The sequence below is a fragment of the Miniopterus natalensis genome, chromosome 22, assembly GCF_054644295.1.
Source record: "Miniopterus natalensis isolate mMinNat1 chromosome 22, mMinNat1.hap1, whole genome shotgun sequence".
NCBI lineage: Eukaryota > Metazoa > Chordata > Mammalia > Chiroptera > Miniopteridae > Miniopterus > Miniopterus natalensis.
Window position 1 is genome coordinate 10402453 of NC_142102.1, and position 21516 is coordinate 10423968.

At 48.0% G+C, this 21516-nt stretch overlaps 1 protein-coding gene across 1 annotated transcript in view; it reads left to right on the forward strand.

Annotated features, from left to right (window-relative positions):
- The window catches only part of MCTP2 (multiple C2 and transmembrane domain containing 2), a 95322-nt gene extending 78724 nt beyond the window's left edge, over nt 1–16598 (forward strand). Inside the window, exons 19-22 of the mRNA XM_016197728.2 lie at nt 6537–6646; nt 9882–9991; nt 13624–13721; nt 15850–16598. Of these exons, the coding sequence (XP_016053214.1) occupies nt 6537–6646; nt 9882–9991; nt 13624–13721; nt 15850–15918 (387 nt within the window). The 3' untranslated portion in view covers nt 15919–16598. The remainder of the gene's footprint in view (nt 1–6536; nt 6647–9881; nt 9992–13623; nt 13722–15849) is intronic.
- The last annotated feature ends 4918 nt before the right edge of the window (nt 16599–21516 follow it).

Here is a 21516-nt window from a genome sequence, read left to right on the forward strand (position 1 = left end):
ATTAGACTGTATCTTTTCACAAGTTAGGACGTCATCATTAAAATGTAAGTGCTTTTTAAACCATCAATTTAGGCAGGGCCTTCTTAGAGAAAGAAGCACGTGGCATATGTATTCAGAAGGAATTCTGGCTGAAGGTTAATCGGCATAGTCCTCTGGGTGAGGCGGGTAGGTCCACCGGGCCTCATTCCCTGAGTTTTCTTGCTTCCAGAGAGAGGAGATGACCCGAAATACCTGAACCAGGGGCGCCTGGAATTATCGGAGGAACTCTCCTCACAATCTAACAGTGAGAGTAGTTTTACTTATGATCCCTGTGCGACTTAAGAACATCCAAACCGCAGCGAGCTAGTTGGATTAGTGTTTTTTAAAACTATTGACTAAGCAGTGGTACATTAAGATGATAAAGTATGGCATTTTTAAGAAAATAAAAAGTTGAGAATATCTTTGAAAGGTGAACACTAATTGAAAATATATACACACATTTTAGAGCCCATGGAAACTACATCCCGGGCGTATTGTAGAGGACCTGCTTATGGGTAATTTTCAGGGTAAAGTAAATGGCCATTCTGATTTAACTGCTTTTAATTTAATTTAATAGGAATTTTAGTGATGAAGTAATTTAATTGCTAACATTTCTACCATACCATCTTAGTTTGGAGCCTTGAATATTAAAATGGATTCCAGCCAATTCTTAATGATGGGTGTCTGCGTGTTCAAACGAGAAGGGGTTGGCTTCCTTACTTCCTACAGTCTTTTCCCTGACACATCGGCTAGCTCCACTTCTCCTTTTCAACATGATACCTCCGTTCTTAATCGTGTTTTGGCTTCATTACCTTTAGAAGTGATCCAGAAGTGTTATTAATCTGACCTTCTGAAGCATTAGTCACCCTACTTACTTATCAGGCTCACTGATCCTGGTCCTTGTGGATTTACTGCGAGACGTCTACTGTAAGGATTTTCCTTGTTCTTTTACTCCCAAATATTGTGAAACATGATATACCAGACAGTAAATTAAATGGATTTTCTATCCTTCTGTTAGCTAATGTGCACTGTCTAACAGAATAGTCGCAGGCCCGGCCGGCGCAGCTCAGAGACTGAGCATTGACCTATGAACCAGGGGGTCACGGTTTGATCTCTGGTTGGGGCACAGGCCCGGGTTCGGGCTGGACCCCCAGTAGGGGACGTGTGGGAGGCAACCAGTCAATGACTCTCTCAGCATTGATGTCTCTCTCTCTCTCTCTCCCTTGCCCTTCCTCTCTCTGAAACCAATAAAAACATTAAAAAAATAAAAGATAAAAAAGAGAATACAGTCAGAGGCTCTGATTTTATAGAGTATAATACATCTAGATTTCCCCTTTGATTCCCCATTGCCTAAAATTTTTACATCATGCTAATGTAGACTGCATTGGACATTGCATCTCAATTACCCACAGGTCATTGCTTTTCTGAGGATAGTAGCTGTTTTCTTGTCTTTAGTAATGAAACGCCTTGTTTCAGTATGGTTTGCACTAAGTCCCAATTACCCAATCAGTTTAGAAGATAATTGATAGATAATTTACAAGATAATAGATAGAAAGGGAAGGGGCAACCACTTTTTTTCCTCAAGAGAAAAGTATTAACTTAATGTAAGTTATAGATGACACAAAAGTAGTAATTCAAAACAAGATCATTTGGAGTAAGAATTAGTTAAGTATAATTAGGTTTAGAAATAATATTTGTAGAGTGTTTACAATTCCAGGCTGGTTTTATATGTTTCAGCTCACTCAGTACCCAAAATAAACCATGACATTAGCTCTTTCCCCATCTACAAATGAACAAACCCAAATGAAGAGAAATGAACTTGCTAGGATAGTAGCAAGACTGAAATCCAGCTCCTCTGACCTCAGTCACATTTGTTTGTGACTGTGCCACATGGTGATGGAGGAAAGATGTCATTCGTGTATTGGTTTATTTTCTGCATTATTACACATTTATGGAGTATTTTCTTTGCATGAGACCCTCTACAGGTACAAAGATTGCAACTATAAACCAGGTGCTCAAAGTCAATAATCAGAATGTGATGCTGCTTTTATCCAAGTTCGTTCATTGTGTTGGGCCGTGGAGATGAAGTGGTGGGTGAGTCAGGAAAGCTAGAGGGGCTGATGTTCGAGCCCAGGCTTAGGGTAATAAGAATTTCTTATCTCATTGCTTGGGCACGTAACTATTTTCTCTTCCACCCTTCCTTCCCCGCGGCAAAGAAAACTAAAGGGTGCACAGCTCAGTCGGCAACCCCAGCTCCTCACGTTTAGCAGTTACAGTTAGAGAAAAGCACCAGCCCCCCTGCCTTGTGGTCACAGGCCTGGCATCTGTCAGTTGGCTCAGCGGAACTTAATGAAATGTTGGAGCCAAAAACGCATGTTGGTAAATACCTGTCAGCGTGGAAACGCTGTGTGTAATGAACAGATAGAGTAGTTTCAAACCACTTAGAAATTACATTGATTCGGAATCCAAACAGTCTGTTTTATATTTCCCAAAGCAGACGTACTACTGGAGAGGGAAAGGCTCTCCTGAAAGAGGGCTGATTTCCTTTCCCTCGTTGCAAAGGCATGCACCGTGGAGCTGGCTGCGTGTGTGTGTGTGTGTGTGTGTGTGTGTGTCCGTGTCCGTGTCCCATGCACGCACAACACATCCCATGGGAAGACGCCTGCAGACAGTTCCCAGTGCATTCAGCCAGGATCCCCAAAGAACACTTTTTAATCTCGTATATCAGAAACACTGCGTCTTGTTCTTTGTTATGACAGATGTTGAGAGGGGTTTTTTTTTTTTTTCATGCTAAATGCCACTCAATCTATTTCTGATGTTTATAATGTTTTCAAGTTTTCAAATTGCAGGCTTTTAATATTCGGTGGGATGAAACAGACCAAACACACTCCCGTTTGCAGTCGCAAGTTATATTTTTGCATCTTTGCTCGAGATAGCTGACATTCCTGGGGAGATCTTGAGATAGATATTTTGCATTGCTGCCTTTTGGGACTCCTGTGCAGCTTGTGACAAATACTCAATTTTTAAGCACGGCAAAAAGAGTTTTCCTGATACAGTTAATTTTCAGGGCTGTGACTCTGGTTTTGCTTAGGTAATTAAAGAGAAAGGAGAATTTTTCCTAAGTCAGAACAGGAAGGCAGGGTTTAAAGTCACATACTGATTATAAAATTATGTCTTACTTGTAAATTGCTATGGTGTTGATTCTCTCTCACAGTCCTGTACTCACTAGAGACATGGGGAGAACAACAGGGCCTTGAAGGAAATATTTGCTTCTTGATTTATTTCATTTTGTTTTTAAAGAAAGGACAACTCTGTTACAACACAGGCACACTTTAAAAAAATGTGTTTTTATTGATTTCAGAGAGAGGAAGGGAGAGGGAGAGAGAGAGAAACATCAATGATGAAAGTCCTGGATCGGCTGCCTCCTGCTCACCCCCCACTGGGGATCCAGCCTGCACCCCGGGCCTGTGCCCTGACCGGGAATCGAACCTGCGACCTCCTGATTCAGAGGTAGATGCTCAACCGCTGAGCCACGCCGGCTGGGCTGTTATTTGTTCTTAATTCAACTGTTTACAAAACTTAGCCTAAAAATTCAGGTTTTTCTTGACATTTTAGACACAAATAGACCATGAAAGCATGGTGATCTTGCCTTTATCTTTATATAACATACATGCTTAGGTTACAGAGCTGCCATTGTCATTATTTTTCTTACGACAAGGTCCAGTCTATCTTTCTGTGACACGGAGGAACATTATGAAATTGCAATTCTGGATCTGAACAGTTCTCTGCTTCCCTCTCTCCCGTTAGATAGCGACACTGGCTTGGCTCACAAGCTAGACCCTAAACCATGTGAATTTTACTTAGGCCTCTGTGTGTGCTCAAATTCGCAATAAGTACAATCCTTCCTTCCTCAAAACCTAAAACTATGTTGTTAGCCACAATTACATTGTTTGCCAGTGGCCGTCGCTATTTTTTTAATTTTTATTACTCATTTCCCTCGAATGATCAGGAGCCTCTGATGTGAAGGAAAATGGGAGCCCAGGTGGCGGCGGGTCTGTCTCTCTGAATGAATCGCTGCTGCTCCTCGGAGGGACCCGGTGGCGGCCGCAGATGCACCATCGCGTCTGCTAAACTGTGTTAGCGCCACATCCCCCGGTTCAATCTGAAACGTGTAAATAAAGCCAGCGTGTTGCAGACAGAACTGCCAGATAATCTCAGATAGCACAGGGGAGCAGGAGTAGACTTGTCCTGGCAGATCAGTGCTTTCGAAACCGAAATGAACCCCAGTGTTGTTTTGACTAGACCGGGGGCTGCTCACTCATCCATTTGCCTCTTTGCACCCTCGACGGCGCGGGCCTCCTGTGTGTGAAGCACCTAGAGGGTGCCAAGTCCCTTACAGAAGGGGTGGTGTTTAATTCTCCAAAGACACCCCCCCCTCGGTGATCTCCCTGTTCTAGATAACAAATTTGCAACTCAGGAAGGGTACGGGGCTCGCCAGGATCCCCGAGCACGTGGATGACAAGCCCAGTGGTGAAGCCAGTGGCCTCTGACGCCACGGCCTGTTATTCACGGAGCGTGCAGGCCTGTGGAGAGGGACCTCTCCCCGTGCGTGTGTGCATTTTCCTCCTAACACCAAACTTATTAAAAAGGAAAATGACCTTGTGGGAATCATTTATTATGTTGGTGTACTAACTCAGGCCTCCTTTCCAACCAGAACGTCAGCACTTGAGTGTTTCTTGAGGGGGGGAAGGAAAACCGGTGAACTGAAGTAGGACGTTTTTATGAAACTGAGCCACGTGGAGATCTGAGGCATTTTCCAAGAAATTGTTTTGACCTAAACTCTCTGCTGGTGAAAACAGGAAGCCGCTTTTGCCCTTTGGGTCAAGTTCCCCGATGCTTTCAAATCCCCCTTTATAAACTGGAACACTGACCCGGCCAGCGGAGATGGGTTTTCACCATTGCACCCGTTCGTAGACATTGCTGGGTTGCCGGGCATGAACTGGGTCACTCTGGTGGCCTGTCTCATTTACAATGTGAGCCCCTTAAAGAGTTCGAGCTCATAAGGGAGTGAAGGAAATAGGACTTTAAAGTTAGGGTGGAAAAGGGGAAATGGCTTGGAAGTTGGGTGGCGAAAGTGGAAACAGCGAGTGTGACTCCTGTGTGCTGGGTGGTTGGGTGCAGGCCTGCAGACCAGATGGCAAGGGGTCATTCAAACCAGAGAGGAGGTGCCAGGGGTCCCCTCTGACCTCCCGCTCTCTTTGGTCTGTCTCAGCCAAGGAGTTTCACAAACAGGAACAGGTGCAGGGTGGGAAACTTACTTTTTGACATTTTTCCCCATATTGGTGCTTTTACCCACAGTCGCTACAGGGTGGTGGTTTCTCCCTCGCTCCACCCACGGGCCCAGTTGGATGGAACAGAGAATATAAGGATGAACTTTTTTTCTTTCGCTGCACAGAAGTTTATTACAGACATGGTCTCTTCATTTTAGACAGTAATTGCGCAGTTCTAACCCAAGTAAAATTCTAGGTAGGAAGATAGAGTTTTGCTTGTTACTTAAGGTTGTAGGTTTCCTATAGTAGACGTAGTGACTACAGTGGTCCAGCTGGACAGGAGCTGAGAGAACCAGATAAATTCCAGGTAGAGTGGACTTCATAAGCTAGAATATGGTATAAACATATTAGAAATAGTGTAAAAATTCCACTATTTAGGGCGTCTTCTTTTATCCATTGGATTAATGTCTAAATTATTTTCAGAAGCATCCACTCCCTCACATGGTAAGACACTTTGAAGGTTTTCTATAAGCAAGGGATAATATTCTTAGGAAGCCGAGTGCCAGTTCACAGGCAGAATTAGAGACTGAAGGAGATGGACTTATATTTGCTTCCAAGGAAAAAATAGCCAACCGTCGGGCACCCTCCTTAGAAACGCACGGGGTAGGAGGCAGGCCTCAGATGGGTACCGTCTGCTGACTTCGTAGCCTGTCCCCTTCTTCTGTTGCTGAGGGGCTGCCAGAGGGGGACAGACACATCCCTCAGGCCCTCGGTGGGTTTAAACAGGGTTAAAAATGCAGCAGCGTTTGACCAAGAGGTCACAGTGCTGGGAAACCGTAGTATCTACATGTCCAGCGTGCCATAGGAGTATTGTGATGGGGGTGGGGGGTCGGGGGTGGGGGGGAGGTGAGCCAGGGGGTAACCTTGTGAAAACCAAGGAACCAGGGGCAGCCAAATGGAAGGAACTGTCGTGTTGGATCAGGAGCCCCCGCCTCCGGGGGGAGAGGGAGCTGCTGGTCTGTGGGCTTCCGTTCATCATGATCGCGCGGGAGGCTCACCCTGAGAGTGCTCGCATCTGAACGGGCGGGCGGCGCTTTTTTCCTGGAGCCAGTGCACATTTATGTTGTGGGAAATGTGACATCTCTTAGAGTCGCTCTGTGGGTCATGACCGTGCTGTTCCATAGCACAGTCGACCCAAGTCTAGAGCAAGAGAGTAACTGAGTCAAACCTTTCTTTTCTGGTTCTCAGGAATCCGAGAAAAAGGGCATAATCGAAAGAATCTACATGGTACAGGATATTGTGTCAACGGTTCAGAACATCCTGGAGGAAGTAGCTTCTTTCGGAGAAAGAATTAAAAAGTAAGTCCCGCATTTGGGTCGTGGTGTTGGAATTAGAGCTGCCATCCCCAAGGGCAAGTAGGGGTGGGGAGGGTGAGATCAGAAAATACAGAAACCAAAAGCAGAAGCAATAGTGTCAGGCAAACCCTGCGAACTTTGGGGGGTCTGCTCTTTGGGCTTGTCAGTCGCACCGCACCGTTGGGCAGTGCCTCAGAACTGGGGCGACCATATGGCCCAACTTACACCAGCCATCCCAGTGTGATGATTAACGGCATCTTCATTCACTCTCTAAAAGATCCTGGACTGGGTGAGAAACTAGATGGAAAAAATAGATGACCCTGCCCGGCCAGTGTGGCTCAGCGGTTTAGCATCAACCTCTAGGATCCAGGAGGTTGTGGTTCGATTCCCAGTCAGGACACAGGCCTGGGGTGTGGGCTCCTCGATCCCCAGCAGGGGGCGAGCAGGAGGCAGCCGATCAATGACTCTCATCATGGATGTTTCAGCTCACTCTCCACTCCCTTCCTCTCTCTGACATCAATAAATATATATATATGTGTGTGTGTGTATATATATATATTTACAAATAGATGATCCTATTTACAAATAAGAAGGGAAAGCAAATATGCTTTAATGGAGTCTTTTTTGTCTGAACCACAGGCCTTCAAAACTGTTTAACAAAAACGTAAGTGACGGTAGAAAGTCGTGAAGTGAGGAGGAGGGCGTCATCATCCTTCATTCATTCCCTCCTTCAACTACCGGTTTTTGAGTTTCAGGCACCGACTGGGTCTGAGGATGAGAAATGCGTCCGTAGCAATAACGGCAGCATTCGCTGATGTCATGCGCCGGCCGGACAGCGTCTGGGCCCTTCGCACATAGCAGCTTCTTTAGGGAGTCACTTGGAGGAATGGGTCCAGCGATTCCAATACCCCTGTGGAGTAAGGACCCGTAATATCCCCACTTTACAGTGATGAACCACGTCACCCCAGGTGACACAGCTAGTAAGCCATGGAGCTCGGAGTCGAACCTGCGTCGCTGTAACGTCACTGTGCTCTGTAATGTCACTATGGTCCAATGAGGGAGGACAGTCATAACGTGATTACAGTTCAGGAGCATCGATGCTAGATGGAGGTGGACGTGATGTGGGGGGGTCTGACCAGCCCAGAAGGAGGTGTAGGAGGGAAACAGAGGGCGATTCTAACAAAGCAACCGTTTGTCAGCTTCTCCAAGAATCGGGAGAGATAGCTGGGCACAGGCTGGATGAGTGGGGGCCTCAGTAGGTGCAAATCGTTGGGCCAAGGCTCAGTGCCCAAGGCCACGCTAGACGCAGGGACGCGTAGGTGAGGCCACGTGCCTGTGCCCTAGGCGATGGCACTGTAGCCCTGGAGGTGAGGCAGATCATCTGGGGACTTGAGTGGATTGACAGAAATCAGTGGAACAAGCAAACTGAGGGAGGGAGGTAACTGCAGCAGGGAGGGACGGGAGGCCGTGGCGTGGGGGCAAGACCGAGGCAGGAAGGCCGCGCCTTTGGTAAAACCGTCCCCATGGCTGAACGTCTCTAACAGACAAATGTGGCCGTTGTGCAGCCGATAACGATGAAGGAAATGTGTCTGGCGGGAGAGGAGGCGGCGTGATTGAAAAAGGCCCCCGCTCCGCAGAGCTTTGAGGGCCACTGTGCCCGGCGCAGCTGCGGTGGCCCTGTCTGAGACGTATTTTGGGCCATGAACAGGGCACTGTTCTGCCCAGCTGCGGCACAGGAAGGCTGCGCTCCTATTAATTCTCTGGCCATTCATTATTACAGTGACCTTAATGTCCCCGCTGGCCATTCAAGAGGGATGTCGCGTGTAACTCTGCTGGAATTCCATTGTAATTCACTGCTTAGGGACCAGGAAAACTTACACCCAACTGCCGGCCACCAGCAGATAAATAGCCTCACATAAAACCCCGAGAGCAAGGCTCCGCCAACGGGACGGCCTTGGCACGCAGTGAACTGTATTTTCTTGTTTCTACCTGCTCTAATGTTGTACAGGTTTCAAAGGTGCGGAGAGATCGGGCTAACGTGAGCCAATATGCTGCATCCGTATGGTCCCAGGCGGCAGGCAGGGTGTCGGAAGAGTGATTTATATGTCCTGTCATCCTGCAGTGGTGGCTCCAACCCCTGCGTCCTTGAGCGGTTGGGGGAATGTCCACAGAGGAGATGATATTAAGGTGGACCTAGGACAGGGAAGTGCCTGAGCAAATGTTCCAGAGGAAGCCTTCGAAGGGACACCCTTAGGGACTGGAGCTTCTCTGGCGAGGAAGTGAGGTTAAGGAAGACGAAGTAGGCCTGGCCGGCGTGGCTCAGTGGTTGAGCGACGACCTGTGAACCAGGAGGTCACTAGTTCGATTCCCAGTCAGGGCACCTGCCCGGGTTGCGGGCTCGATCCCCAGCCGGGGGCATGCAGGAGGCAGCCGATCAATGACTCTCATCATTGATGTTTCTGTCTCTCCCTCCCTTCCTCTCTCTGAAATCAATAAAAACATAGTTAAAAGAGAAATAAATGGGTCAGTAGACACATATGTGAAGAAGAAGAGATACTCCGGGCCCTCAGAGGACTGCTCCGGGGCATTGGATCGGCGGACCATTTTCTAGGATTGTGCACGATTTCCACAGTGCCTTCAATTTCCCATTCCGTGTTCAACGTCTCCATTCCCACCCGTGTCACAGCAGGCAACAGACACAATTCAGGGAGCCAAGGCCCTGTGAACACATGTCGTAACTTCGCCTACGTTGTCTGTGGGTTGGTCACGGTTTACAGTAAAATCGTCCCGGCCCATTTCAGGGCATTATTTAGCTTCTGTTGTAAATTAGTCTGGACATGCTAACTGTGTTATTAGAAAACATGGAAGGACCATAATAATATCCTTTCTTTCCTAAATATCTACTAGCAGCCGTGTGGTAATTGAGATAAATATTGGGTTTGAAACGACCTACACGACCTTGAGTTTTGAAGATCTCCGTGTGCGGAGCCATGGTGACAACATTGCAGTTTTTATCTGCTTTCGAGAGCCACAGCCTCCCCTTTGGAGCTGCGGGTTGGGGAAGCTCAGGGGCGGTGGATCTGGAATGTTTTCCCGGGGCCCGATCTTTCCTGCAGACGTTCACCTCTCGGTTTTCAAAGACACTTTTCCAATAGACTGTCTTCATTTAACGTGACCCGATCAACCCGTGTAGCTGTCCCAGCCCTGTGGACGGTGACCTTGGTGTGTTTCTCCGCAGCACGTTTAACTGGACGGTGCCGTTCCTCTCCTTCCTGGCCTGCTTGGTGCTGGCGGCCGCCACCGTCGCTCTGTACTTCATCCCCCTTCGGTACATCGTTTTAATCTGGGGTAAGTGTTGCTAGCCGTTGGCCCCAGGTAAGAACCAAGGACTCATTTTTAAAGCAGGACTCTAACCTTGAAATGCGCTCCTGTCGGCGATTAAACACGAGGTGAAGGAAAGCACGAAGGTGACCAAACTCTCAGGACCTCCCGGACAGGGCCGGTTGCCTGAACGATCAGCGTAGCTATCGGAAGGCCTGTTGCCCAACTGGGGTCAAATAAAAATGGGATTGTCCCTGTGATTTCCCTTCCGCTCTCACAGCCATAAATTCTCTTGAATAATGTGTTGTTGTGGCCCAGTAACTTTCAGGATACGCTGTTATTCGAACAGTGAGCAGACACCTGCGCTGTGCCCCTGATTTTATGTAAAAGTAGCCAGGTTGCTCCTGACACTTGATCTCTTTTGCAGGAAAAAATAACCCAACCCAGCGCTTAAATCCAGGAGCGTTGGGGGCAAGGGAGGGCCTCCCAGTGATTCCCTGAGCAGTGCCAGAAAGGAGGGGGAACTGTTACTTGCCAGGGGACGTGGTGCGCCCATGTCCAGTTTAGCTGCTTTAAAAAAGTAGAAACAAAAAAAACGGCCAACTTGGAATAAATGTCACGGCTTGATTTGCTACTCCAGCTAGCGCCTGGACAAAATAGGAGCAGCTCTGCGAATACTGGTGACTGTTGCCGGGTGGGTGGGCTCTGGGTTGATGTAAGGAGGGCCCGTCGCAGGAAATTAAGTCGCAGAAACCACCCGCCTTTCCCCGAGAGGGCCCGTGACGGCTCCGGTTTTCCGTGACTCGCTCCTGTGACTGCTGCTGAGTCTTCAGACATCGTCACTATTGGGGAGCTCCGGATAGTCAGCGGATCAGAGAGGTGGCGAATACAAGAGACCCCTACGAGGTGCACTTACCTTTAAGCAAAAGCCGAGAGCGTGCAAATGCGGGATAAAGCCACAGCCTTTCAAAAAAGATTAACTGCAGACCTTTTCAAAGAGAAAAGCCACAGGGGAAGAATCCTGATGTCAAAGGCAGCCAAACCTAGACGCGCAGAAATGGGAAAAGTCAGAGGAAGATAGAACAGCCCTTAAAGTCTCAGAAGGAGCAGGATTTTAGGAGAACAGGGCCCGTTCAGCCTCTGTTCTGTGCGGGAGAACCATGACTTACCCGTTTGTATCTCTGTCTGTTAGCACAATAGCTCTTGCGTGGAAGGCCCTCAGTATCTGATCCGTGAGCAAGGGCCTTCCCCCCGCCTCCCCGACCCCCACCCACGCACTGCAGTCACCCACATACTTAAATATCTGAAAACTGCGTTACGATTCTGTTTCAGGCACTTATTCCCTAGTGGCCACACGCGCAGAGCAGTCACGCGATGTTTCCTCTGATTCTCTGCACGTGATTTTTTTTTTTTCATTTTAAACCGGCGGGCCCATTCCACGCCACTGATCTGTTCTCTATGATCTGAGAACATTAAACGATGGTGTCCCTTGGTGTTTGGATCTCACTTCCCTTTTTTTTTTTGGCTAAAAAATAAATAAAAACTCACAGCAGAAATGCCCTCTATCTGAATCGTTTTGGTTAACAATCTAAAAATTTAGATGTGTGATCACAGGCCTGGCAGCGATCCGCCGGCTCCGGCATCCTGCCTTTTGTGTTTTCTTGGTGTATTGTCATTATAGTAATGACGGAACCTGCCTCCGCTGCCGGGGGATTTCAGATCACAGAATCCTCTCGCCTATCGGCCCAGTGTGATCCTTCCATCAACCTGGGAAACTACGGAGGGCAGGTCTTTACGAGTCACATTTTAATAGAGAAATCGGAGGCACGGGAAGGTTAAGTGACCGGTGTGAAGTCACACAACTAATGCCTGGTACAGGCCGGTGTTACTCCTGCTCCGTAACCCTGCTCCTGGCGCCTTAGGGGTGACCAAGGGTTGCGTGATCCCCGTGTGACACTGGGACTCCGGGTTCCGTATGCTCTTTTTTCTAACGAAGTTTTTCCAACATAGACAATCTCTGTGCATTGCGGGCTACTGTGCAGGTTTATAATAGTCTCAGTAACTAAGAATGTGGTGTTTTGATCGGCTGTGCTATTTCCCCAGCCGTGCTGTTCATTGTAAAGGCTCCAGATGCGCACACTATATATAATTAACAATAGGAGATATATCTTTTCTCAGTGTGTCTTTGTCTCCCTTTATCATTTTTGCCTCGTCTGTTTCCTTTAGCCAGAAAGCCCATGCTGCAATTAATGTCTTTAGAATAACGCAGCGAGCGTATCTCTGTTTAAAGCAATGCTGTGGGGAACTTGAGCTAGAAGCATAGAGCTTGCTGGGGGGGTGGAGGGGACACAGTGCAGCCCTGACTTGGGGGACGGGGGGTCATTTGCAAGAAGCCTTCCCCAGCCCGACCACCAGGTTTCCACTTGCCCGTGGACCTTGGCCGCCTGCCGTTTGCAAAGCAGATGTAAACTCGATGCTCTCTAAGGAAATGCCCGGAGGTTGGCCTAGTGTCAGGTCCAGTGCCCCCCCCTTAGATGATGAAAGTGAATCAGAGTCAATGAAATTAGAAAAACAGCAAACCTTGTCTGTGTTGGGAACCGTGAAACAGTTAAATGGCACCTTGGATGCGGGATAGGAGCCAGTCAGGGCCCACAGCTCAGGCGAGAATTCATCCGGCATCCCCGAAATTAATAAGACCGTCAGCCTGGACCCTTGTTAACCAGGTTCTCTGTGGCAGAATTTTAAGTTTTCTGCTTCTAAAACTCAGCGTGAAAGAGGGTTGACATGTGGTGAAAAGAACACTATTTATGAGTCCCGGATATAGGCAAGGGGCAGAGTAGGGGACAGAAGGTGGACAGAAGGTCCCCTCTGAAGGGGACACCGTGGACAGATCCCACGGTGCGGCCACCAAATCCGCCGTAAACACCGAATGCCTCTGATCGTCACTGTCCCCGGCCGAAATTAGCAAGGCCCCCATTGCCGACACCGACCCACGCACCGGCGCTGCGGTCCATAAATTAAGCCAGCAGCCGCGGGAAGATAATTTTCCAATAATAACTTTTCACAGTTTCCTGCAGCCTCAAAGTACAACCAACATGTCAAGCTCTGTTCTGCTGAGAGAGAGGAGAAACCTGTGAAAATGAGCTGGAGGGGGGGAGATAGATTCCTGCAGCCTCTTTTTAACAACAACAAAAAAACCCCGCTCCAGCCCTGCGCCTCCCACGGCTGCACGTGGTCCGGAGCCCCCAAGCAGAGACTTGTTGGGGCTGATCAAGGTCTTTTCCCATCTGGGACATTTATTTCCCCGGAGTGGAGGCTGTTAATCAGCGAGGCCCAAAAACACCAGTGAGCCCCGCAGTTTCCCTGTGTGTTCCTGCCACCCCGCTGCTGGGATTGTAATGGGATTTTCACAGCTGAAGAAGGCAGAGCCCCTGTCCGACAGTCCCCCCTTCCTTCCTTCCGTCCTTCCTTCCAGAAAAGGCATTTGTGAATGAGCCCACGTGACAGCAACGGGGGCATGGCTTGAGGTCTAGTAATTGTTTTCACACTAATTTTTACTTGTGAATGCCCCTCTCTGCCAGGCGGGCGACTTTTATAGATAGATAGGTAGATAGACAGACAGACAGACAAAGAGATCTCCCCGTGTTTCTGTTTTCCAGGCATCAATAAATTTACTAAGAAGCTTCGCAATCCCTATGCCATCGACAATAATGAGCTCCTAGACTTCCTCTCCAGGGTACCCTCTGATGTTCAAAAGGTACGTAATGAGGGGGTCACCACCAGCGGGGGGCCCCAACGCGGAAGCCTGGCCAGCCCCGGAGCCCGAGGAGCCCGAGGCTGTGCCAGTGTGAGTAATTGAGATTACGAATCGGAAAATCCTTCAAGAGGCCTGGCTTGCAGGGAGGTGGCAGGAAAACCTTTGTGCCAAGCGTGAGATGATTGGGGACAATTATCCTGAAAAAGGGCCACCTGAGAACGATCTGGAGCTCACACTGCGCGGCTGTAATGCAGTGGCATTTGTCCCCCGTTTTGATTGCCTGCCCCCCCCCCCAAAGAGGGTAAGACAGGCTCAGTGAGTGGGAGAGCGGGGGGTCCGAAGCCGGGGGAGGCTGGCTTTTTATGGGAAGCAGGGGATCGGAGGATTATTCGCTTTACTCTTGTCTGCTCTGATTACCTCCTAGGCCTCCCTTCTGTCTCTTCCCTCTGAAGATTTAGGGATGCTTAGGGCGAAGTCCCCACTCCCTGTAACACACAGAGAGGCAAGGGACAGCGTGAAATAATTTGAGATCAATCAGAAGTATTATTCCCGGGTAATGGCCGCTTAGTCCAGCGCCGTCCTGTTTCTGTGGATACAGAGATTAACTGAGTCAACAGTGTCGGGAAGCGGCCTGATCTGGGCCCCCACAGATCCGGCTGCTGCAAACTGCGGGGCAGGCGACGGTTTCTATGGCAGAAGATAGGGATCTTAGAGCCAGTGGATGGGAGGCCGTGGCATGGATGGCGTCACCGTGATCAAAGAAAGTCACAGCTCTTTATGACCCCAGAGGACCCCAAGGCAAACGTCAGTCTCCATCCTTGGTTTCTTGGGAGCCCTGGGTGGATTTCCAGGCCGTGGGGCTGAAGGACCCTAGAGTCTCTTCCCCTTCATTCCACGTTCTAGAGGTTAAAATAGACTCTGCGATGCTGTGTCCCTTTGACCTCCCTTTTGATATAGTTACCTATTAAAATGTGTTCTCGAACTGTGAATGTACTGTTAACATTTGCACTGTGTGAGTATAAAATAGCCGCCTGGCCGTGGCTGCTTTTGCATTCAAGATTGGCCGGTACGTCACCCCCTGCTCCCCGGGGGCCACCTTCACAAAACACTCCGTGGAAGGCGTGTTTTTCCCACGTATCTGCTTTTGACCAAGTGGAGCGCAGCTGATGTGATGGGTCCTGATGTCCCCCGGGGAGTTTGGCACAAATGCTCAAAGTGATGAGCACATGGGGTCTGTAGTACCATACTTTATTTTTATTTTTTTAAATATGCGTTTATTGATTTCAGAGAGAGGAAGGGAGAGGGGGAGTAGGGGGCCTCCTGCTCGCCCCCTACTGGGGATGGAGCCCACAACCCACACATGTGCCCTGACCGGGAATCGAACCTCGATCTCCTGGATCCTAGGTTGATGCTCAACCGCTGAGCCACGCCGGCCGGGCTGCGATATGATACTTTAACTAAAGCCACTCCGGAGCACAACAAAAGGACATTCCAGGAAGATTCACAGCGTGTCAGATCCTCCCTGTATCGGCAAGAGCACTTTCTGATAACACAACAGACAGCTTGCCACTGGGGACTCCCCTGGGGTTCATATTTATCACAGATGTTTTAGCCATTCCATTGGAAAGGAAATTCATTTTTAAGAGAAATCTATATAAGTCTGGGGCCAGTATCAATTTCATCATTATTTCCCTCTCTGGCAAAATAAATGTATATAATTTGCAGAGATCCCCCCCCCAAGATTTTAGATATTTTTAAATGAATCATTCCTGGTAAGTTGCTGTATCATATACTAAGATAAACATTCCCAAGAGGCTGTTAATAAGCTTCGTTATGGTGGGAAAGGGGCACACGCAGGACCAGAATCCTCCAGCCGTGCCCAGGGCAGGTAGAACCCCGTGCATCTCATTAGAAAAAAAATCTGCTTTTAATATTTGGGTTTCAAGAAATGATGCATGACTTCTCAAATCCTTCCTGTAATTAATCCCCCCATGTTCCCGTGTTTAGAGAATGATTCATTACCTTTGAACCCTCCTTCCTTTGCCTCGGCTTGTCCTTGGGGAGCCATTAACGCACACTGTGGCGAGCTAGGGTTACCCAGCCGCCGGCCTCACGTCTGTTTTCACAGGTGCAGTACACGGAGCTGAGGCCCTGCAGCAGCCAGAGCCCCCTTCGGAAGAAACGCAGCGCTCTCTAGGACGCGCCGCCCTGGACCCCAGCGCCCCATCCCGGGGTCGGGGGATTAGCCCTTCCGTGGACCCGTGGCGTCACTCCGACGTGCGCGGTGTGGGGTGCCCTCCCTGTGCTCCCCCCCTTCTTTAAGCGCGGATGCACACGCACACAGACACGTGCACACGCGCACGCGGGAGTGTCCCGGTTGCACAGCCGGGGAGCCCCGCAGAAGGAGACGATCCGGAGACTGAAAGACTAACAGCCCTTCTCACGTAGGAGACGAAGCAGCGAGGCTGCCACGGGTCTGGGCACCCTCCTTGAGAGCAGCCAGGGGACCACTGGGACTCCAGGGTGACCTTGAACCTGTTTTCGCGCCTCCAGCGGCAGATTCTCATTAAGATTCACTGGTTTCCACTCTCCACCCCCACACTCCTTTCAGATCATTGTCCGTGTGAGTCCGTTTTTTTTCCCTCTGAGCTAACAAGTGTCTGATAGACATCATCTACCCAAGTAATGCGTCTTATATAAGCAAATTTTTAAATAATTACCGGATTCGCCCAGATCTTGGGGAACCGTTCAGCTGTGATCCCCGAAGACCTGGATGTAAAATTTCAGTAAAGTCTTTGGTGCTGGGAACCAGCCTGTATCAGGGCCCGTTGCCCACTGCTGGCGATGGATGCCCCAGGAAGGCCCCGAGGGAGCACTCATCCGAGTTCACGAAAGTATTTGGTTGCCTTAAAACACCGTTTCTTCCCATTTTACTCTCTGCTGATTTCCAAAATGCCAGCTTTACAGCTTCAGGAGGGGCAGGGAATGAATGAATGAACTCTGAGAGTATTTAGAAAGATCAAGACTGGGGAGCAGGGGACTAACAAGTGGGGCTGCTTACCCCGTGGTCATAGTCACTTCATTTGCCCGCATTTTTAGGCAGAAAGTAAAAATATCGTAGCGGACCAGCTTCATCTTCTGTTCCTGTTAGGGGTAAAGTAAGCTGCCCACAATAAAACTAGATCTCAGAGCCCCTTTCCTAGACAAGTACCACTTCCTTCGAGAATGTCTTTCTCCTACAGGCCCCAGCATTTCACAGTAACACACCCGCCCCCCCCAAGTAAAAATTCCAGTTTTGTGCATATCTATGATATGAAATTTTCTTTCTTTTCAGATGACATGTAAGTTGTATAGACTGCATTTTGTTGACACATCCTTTGTATGTGCTGTTATATCTATATATAATATACGTATTGTAAAGAAAAGTTGAGGGGAAAAGATCTGATTTAATAGTGAGTTTTACTCTGTTCCCCTCCCCCCGTTTGTAATTTAATAATCTTCAAACAAAATGTTTATGAAAAATGCCAAAGATTCTAAACCTTATCACGCCGTGTCTGTTTTTCTTCATATTGCATCTTCCTGGGTTGCTTTCGGCTGAGCCAGATTTCTGCATGATTTGATTTACTTCAAGTTAATGAAGCTGGCTGGAAAAGAGTCTTGCAGAAATTATAAAAGCTCCAGTAAATCTCTTAGTTGTACATACAATAGATACCCGAGAACCTCTTTTGTTAAACCAGTTTCTCAGTCTTCTGTATAAACAATGCCTCATTGTCTCACTCCCAACTATCGTTGGGTTTATCACAGTCTATCATTTTGTAAGGACCTAAGTAAGACTTTTTTAAACAGACATGTGAGATCTGATCAGTCATTTGAATGAAAACTTTCAGCAGCAAAACAACCCCTTATTTATTTCAAAGGGGAACCAATACTCTATTGCCATTCTCTTTCTATAGAATTTCAAAATGAAATAATTCTCCTGACAAGAAGGCGTCATTAGCTGGCCTATTTCTTCTGTATTCTGATGACATTCCCAGCGTTCACTTTAGGCCCACAAACAGCCACTGGGACGCTGGGGCTGGACCGAGTCTACCTTTAATAAGCTGCGTATGGAAAACAGTTGTTAATCGATTAAGTAGACACTGGACGTTAAAACTGAATGTCAGTTGTAAGTGGACTGTGAAGGTTTATACAAGTCCTGAGAAACTTCTACTGGAGGGTCATTTAACATTGTGTAAGAGCCGGGAGTCATTTTCAACAACGAACCCAAAGGAGACGGTTCCTACACAGTTTTAGTGCATGGGAAATTCAGTTTTATCAATCACCAGTTGTTTTTTTCAATATGTTTTTATTGATTTCAGAGAGAGAAGGGGAGAGAAAGAAATATCAATGATGAGAGTCATGGATCGGCTGCCTCCTGCTGGAGATCGAGCCCGAAACCCAGGCCTGTGCCCTGACTGGGAATCGAACCGTGACCTCCTGGTTCATGGATCGATGCTCAACCACTGAGCCACGCCGGCCGGGCTCAATCATCAGTTTTTAAAGGTCTTTATTCTCAGAAGTACTGTGATCACCTACTAAAGCTTTAAGAAGGCATCTACGCTGTCTTAACAGGCGAAGAAAAGCACTTAAAACAGGAAGACAGGGCTTCTTAGAAAGGGAAGGAGGGACAGAGTGCACTTGGGGATACAGATGACGTTTAGGGAAAACAGATCGGTCCTTAGGGGAACAGAGATGTGATAGTTTTGTGGCAATATCTCTTTAGGTGCCCATCTTCCCAAGCTGCTCTTGGAGAGGGGATTTAAAACAATTGGGTTCTTTAGGGGTGCTCTGCTTTTATTCCAATAAAGGGGTTCAGGGGAAAACAATTCCTTCATCTGTTGATTCTCAAGTGCTTTCAGCTTCAATATGCTATGTATATAGACACACACATTCATACGTTTCTGTGAAATTACACATACCTCTAAAAATTGGTCCACAGACTCCAATTAAAAGCCCAAGAATCTGTGTTTTCAGGCAAAACATTCCAAGTTGACCTCTTGCTGCATTTGAAACCTCAGGGTAAAGAATGTGTTTTTTTGGAGCCCAGTGTCAGTAGCCTGCGCGGTGCCAGAATTCAGCTCATTTATTATTTAATCCAGCTTTTCTCTGGGACCTATCTTATTAGGCCAGTCTTTATAGCTGAGAAATCCTGAGACTTCAATTTGTTTTCCATTCCTTTAGTTCATTATGATAATACATACAAGCCTCTCTTTTGCATGGATTTTCATTACTGGATCAAAACAAGTGGTTGGGAAAGTAAAACATGAAATCATTTGTTTAACTGCATAGCAAATAGGCATGACTGATTTAGTATGCATTGACCAGATTATGATCTGGTGGCGGTAATTTTGATCTACTTAGTGTAAATGCTTGCCTGGAATTTGTTTTTACTTTTGCCTTTGTTTTTGCTCCCAAAAGGCCTGCATAAGCTGAAGTGGCCCAGCCAAAGAAATTAATAAAAAGGTAACAGGGACAAGCGGAACATTCCTCGCACAGTTGAGGGAGGCAGCAGATTGACTTTTTCCTAATGGAGGCCTGAGTCACCTGCATCTTATGTGAACTGAGTGTTGGGCTGAGCCCAGGTAGAAGCCAGAGGCTGATGAGAATCTGGTATAACAGGTGGGAGACAGAGTCTCTGACTTTGAGAAAGGGTCAGACGGAAATGAACCGGGACAGGGTCTCCGGGTGGGCAGAGCTGAGCTTACTAGGGCAGAGACACAGGCACAGGCTGGCTTAGACTCTGAAAGTTTTGCACGTGGCTGTGTTTATTGTCTCCCTCCGGTGCAGAAACTTGCTCCAGGGATTTTAGAAGTGCCACTGATTTAGAAGTGCGACTGTTGAGGGAAAAGCCTCTTATCGTGTAAGAATAATATTGTCTTTACCATCAATAGATAGATAATTTAATTGAAAAATTACCTGAAATATTTGTGCTGTATAGTCTCTCTTCCAAATCACTAATAAAGATGCTAAAACAGGACAGCACATGACCCTGACTCCTTCCACCCACTGACCAGACACCTGTCTTTAAGCAGATCCAGTAGATTTATCATTGTCTCTACCTTCAAAAATACAAGTGGTTTTCAACCTCACATTTGGTTTTTCCCCCCCAGCATGTTAAAATTGGAGCTCTGTGAGGTCCCACTGAATCTTCTACTACTTATTATATTTAAATAGCAAACAGATCTTGTGATTATGTCTAGAAAACCACCCTCCAACTCACTATTCTCAAGTGTAAGCATCATAATCTATAGTAGTCCATTTGCCTGTAAGACTGCGGGCCCGGAGCAATGATACCAGTAGGTACCGTTTACTGACGGTCATTTATATTCAAGGCACTTTGAAATCATAGTTTCAGTCCATTATGAAGATATTTTATATAATTAAAAGGGTCTGTTTGGGCTTAAGATTTTGATCGGTGCTCCAATTCTTAATTTTACTCGAACCACTTCAAAAGAGTCCTGGCTGGGGGCCGGTGCGGGTGGGGCAGGTATCCTGGGACCTGAGCAGTTTTACAACCTCTGATTTTCTAAGTGATGAGGCTTCCTCCTGACAGTCCTTTTGCGGCTTCCTGTAAGTGGTTGCTTGGTCAAGCCGTCCGTTTCCACTGAGTGTTCATACTGGCAGTTCCTGTGAAATGTTTCCAAATGACTAGTGTCTCACTCATTGTGATAATTCCGCCTTTCCGCCCAGCCTTGGTTTTCAGCCTAGATGTTGATGATTCACCATCCTCGGGGAGTTTGCATGAATGCAGTTCCCATGGGGTCCTCAAACGTCCCATTCAGTTTTAAACTTAGGAGTTTTGAGCTTCTCTCCCAACATCCTGAGAATTGCAGACCTGCTACCTTCCTTGATCTGTGTTCACCCATGTTCTCTCGTTTATACCCGTCCATTCTCTAATTCGGAGGCAGCAGTGATTTTGCAGGCCCTAAAATAGGCCTGTTTAAAAAGGGGACAAAACTCAGAGGACGGGTCGAGCCCAGATTTGGACCATGCCGAGATCACAGCCGGCTCTCCTTCCTCATCTGCCGTTGGTGAGCCTCTGGTCGTCGCTGGCTTGGGGCTGGGTGACTCCCGGACCTGGGGCCGGGCGACTGAGGTTCAGGTCCAAGATCGGGCCCCATGACACTAGTGTCCTGTGTGTCTTCAGCCAACACGTTTACCTTCCTGGTTCCTTTACCTACCTGGTTCCTAGTTCCTGGTTCCTCCGTTCCTTTATTTCTAGAACAGGAGTAATACAATCCCAACCGTGGAGGTTTCGCAAGCATTTTTTTCTTCCTTTCCCATATTACGACTGTCCTCTCGCTTTTTATGGTGTCCCGGCGGCGTCTTTTAATAAAAAGAAGTTTTCAGTCTAAGGGAGCCTAATTGATTACCTTTCAAGTTGTCTGTGCCCTTTGCATCTCGCTGAAGAAACTGCGGGGACTCTGACGTCACGGAGGTGCTCTCCTGTGTGTGGCCGCCCCGCCCGCAGCCCGCCTTCGGTCTCCGCCGTCACCCGAGGTCTGCAGGCGCGAACTGAAAATCGCAGCAATGAGCAGCAGGATGAAATCTCGCGGGATGAATCCAGGAAAATCTCGCGGGACGAATCCAGGAAAATCTCGCGGGACGAATCCAGGAAAACCTCGCGGGACGAAGCCAAGAAAACCTCGCGGGATGTGCCACGCTCCGCAGGAGGTCGACGACCGGCATGGGCCCCGCGTTTATGCGTAGAAGCCTCTCCGGCGCCGTGGCGGTGGCCGTGGCGGTGGCCCTGGCG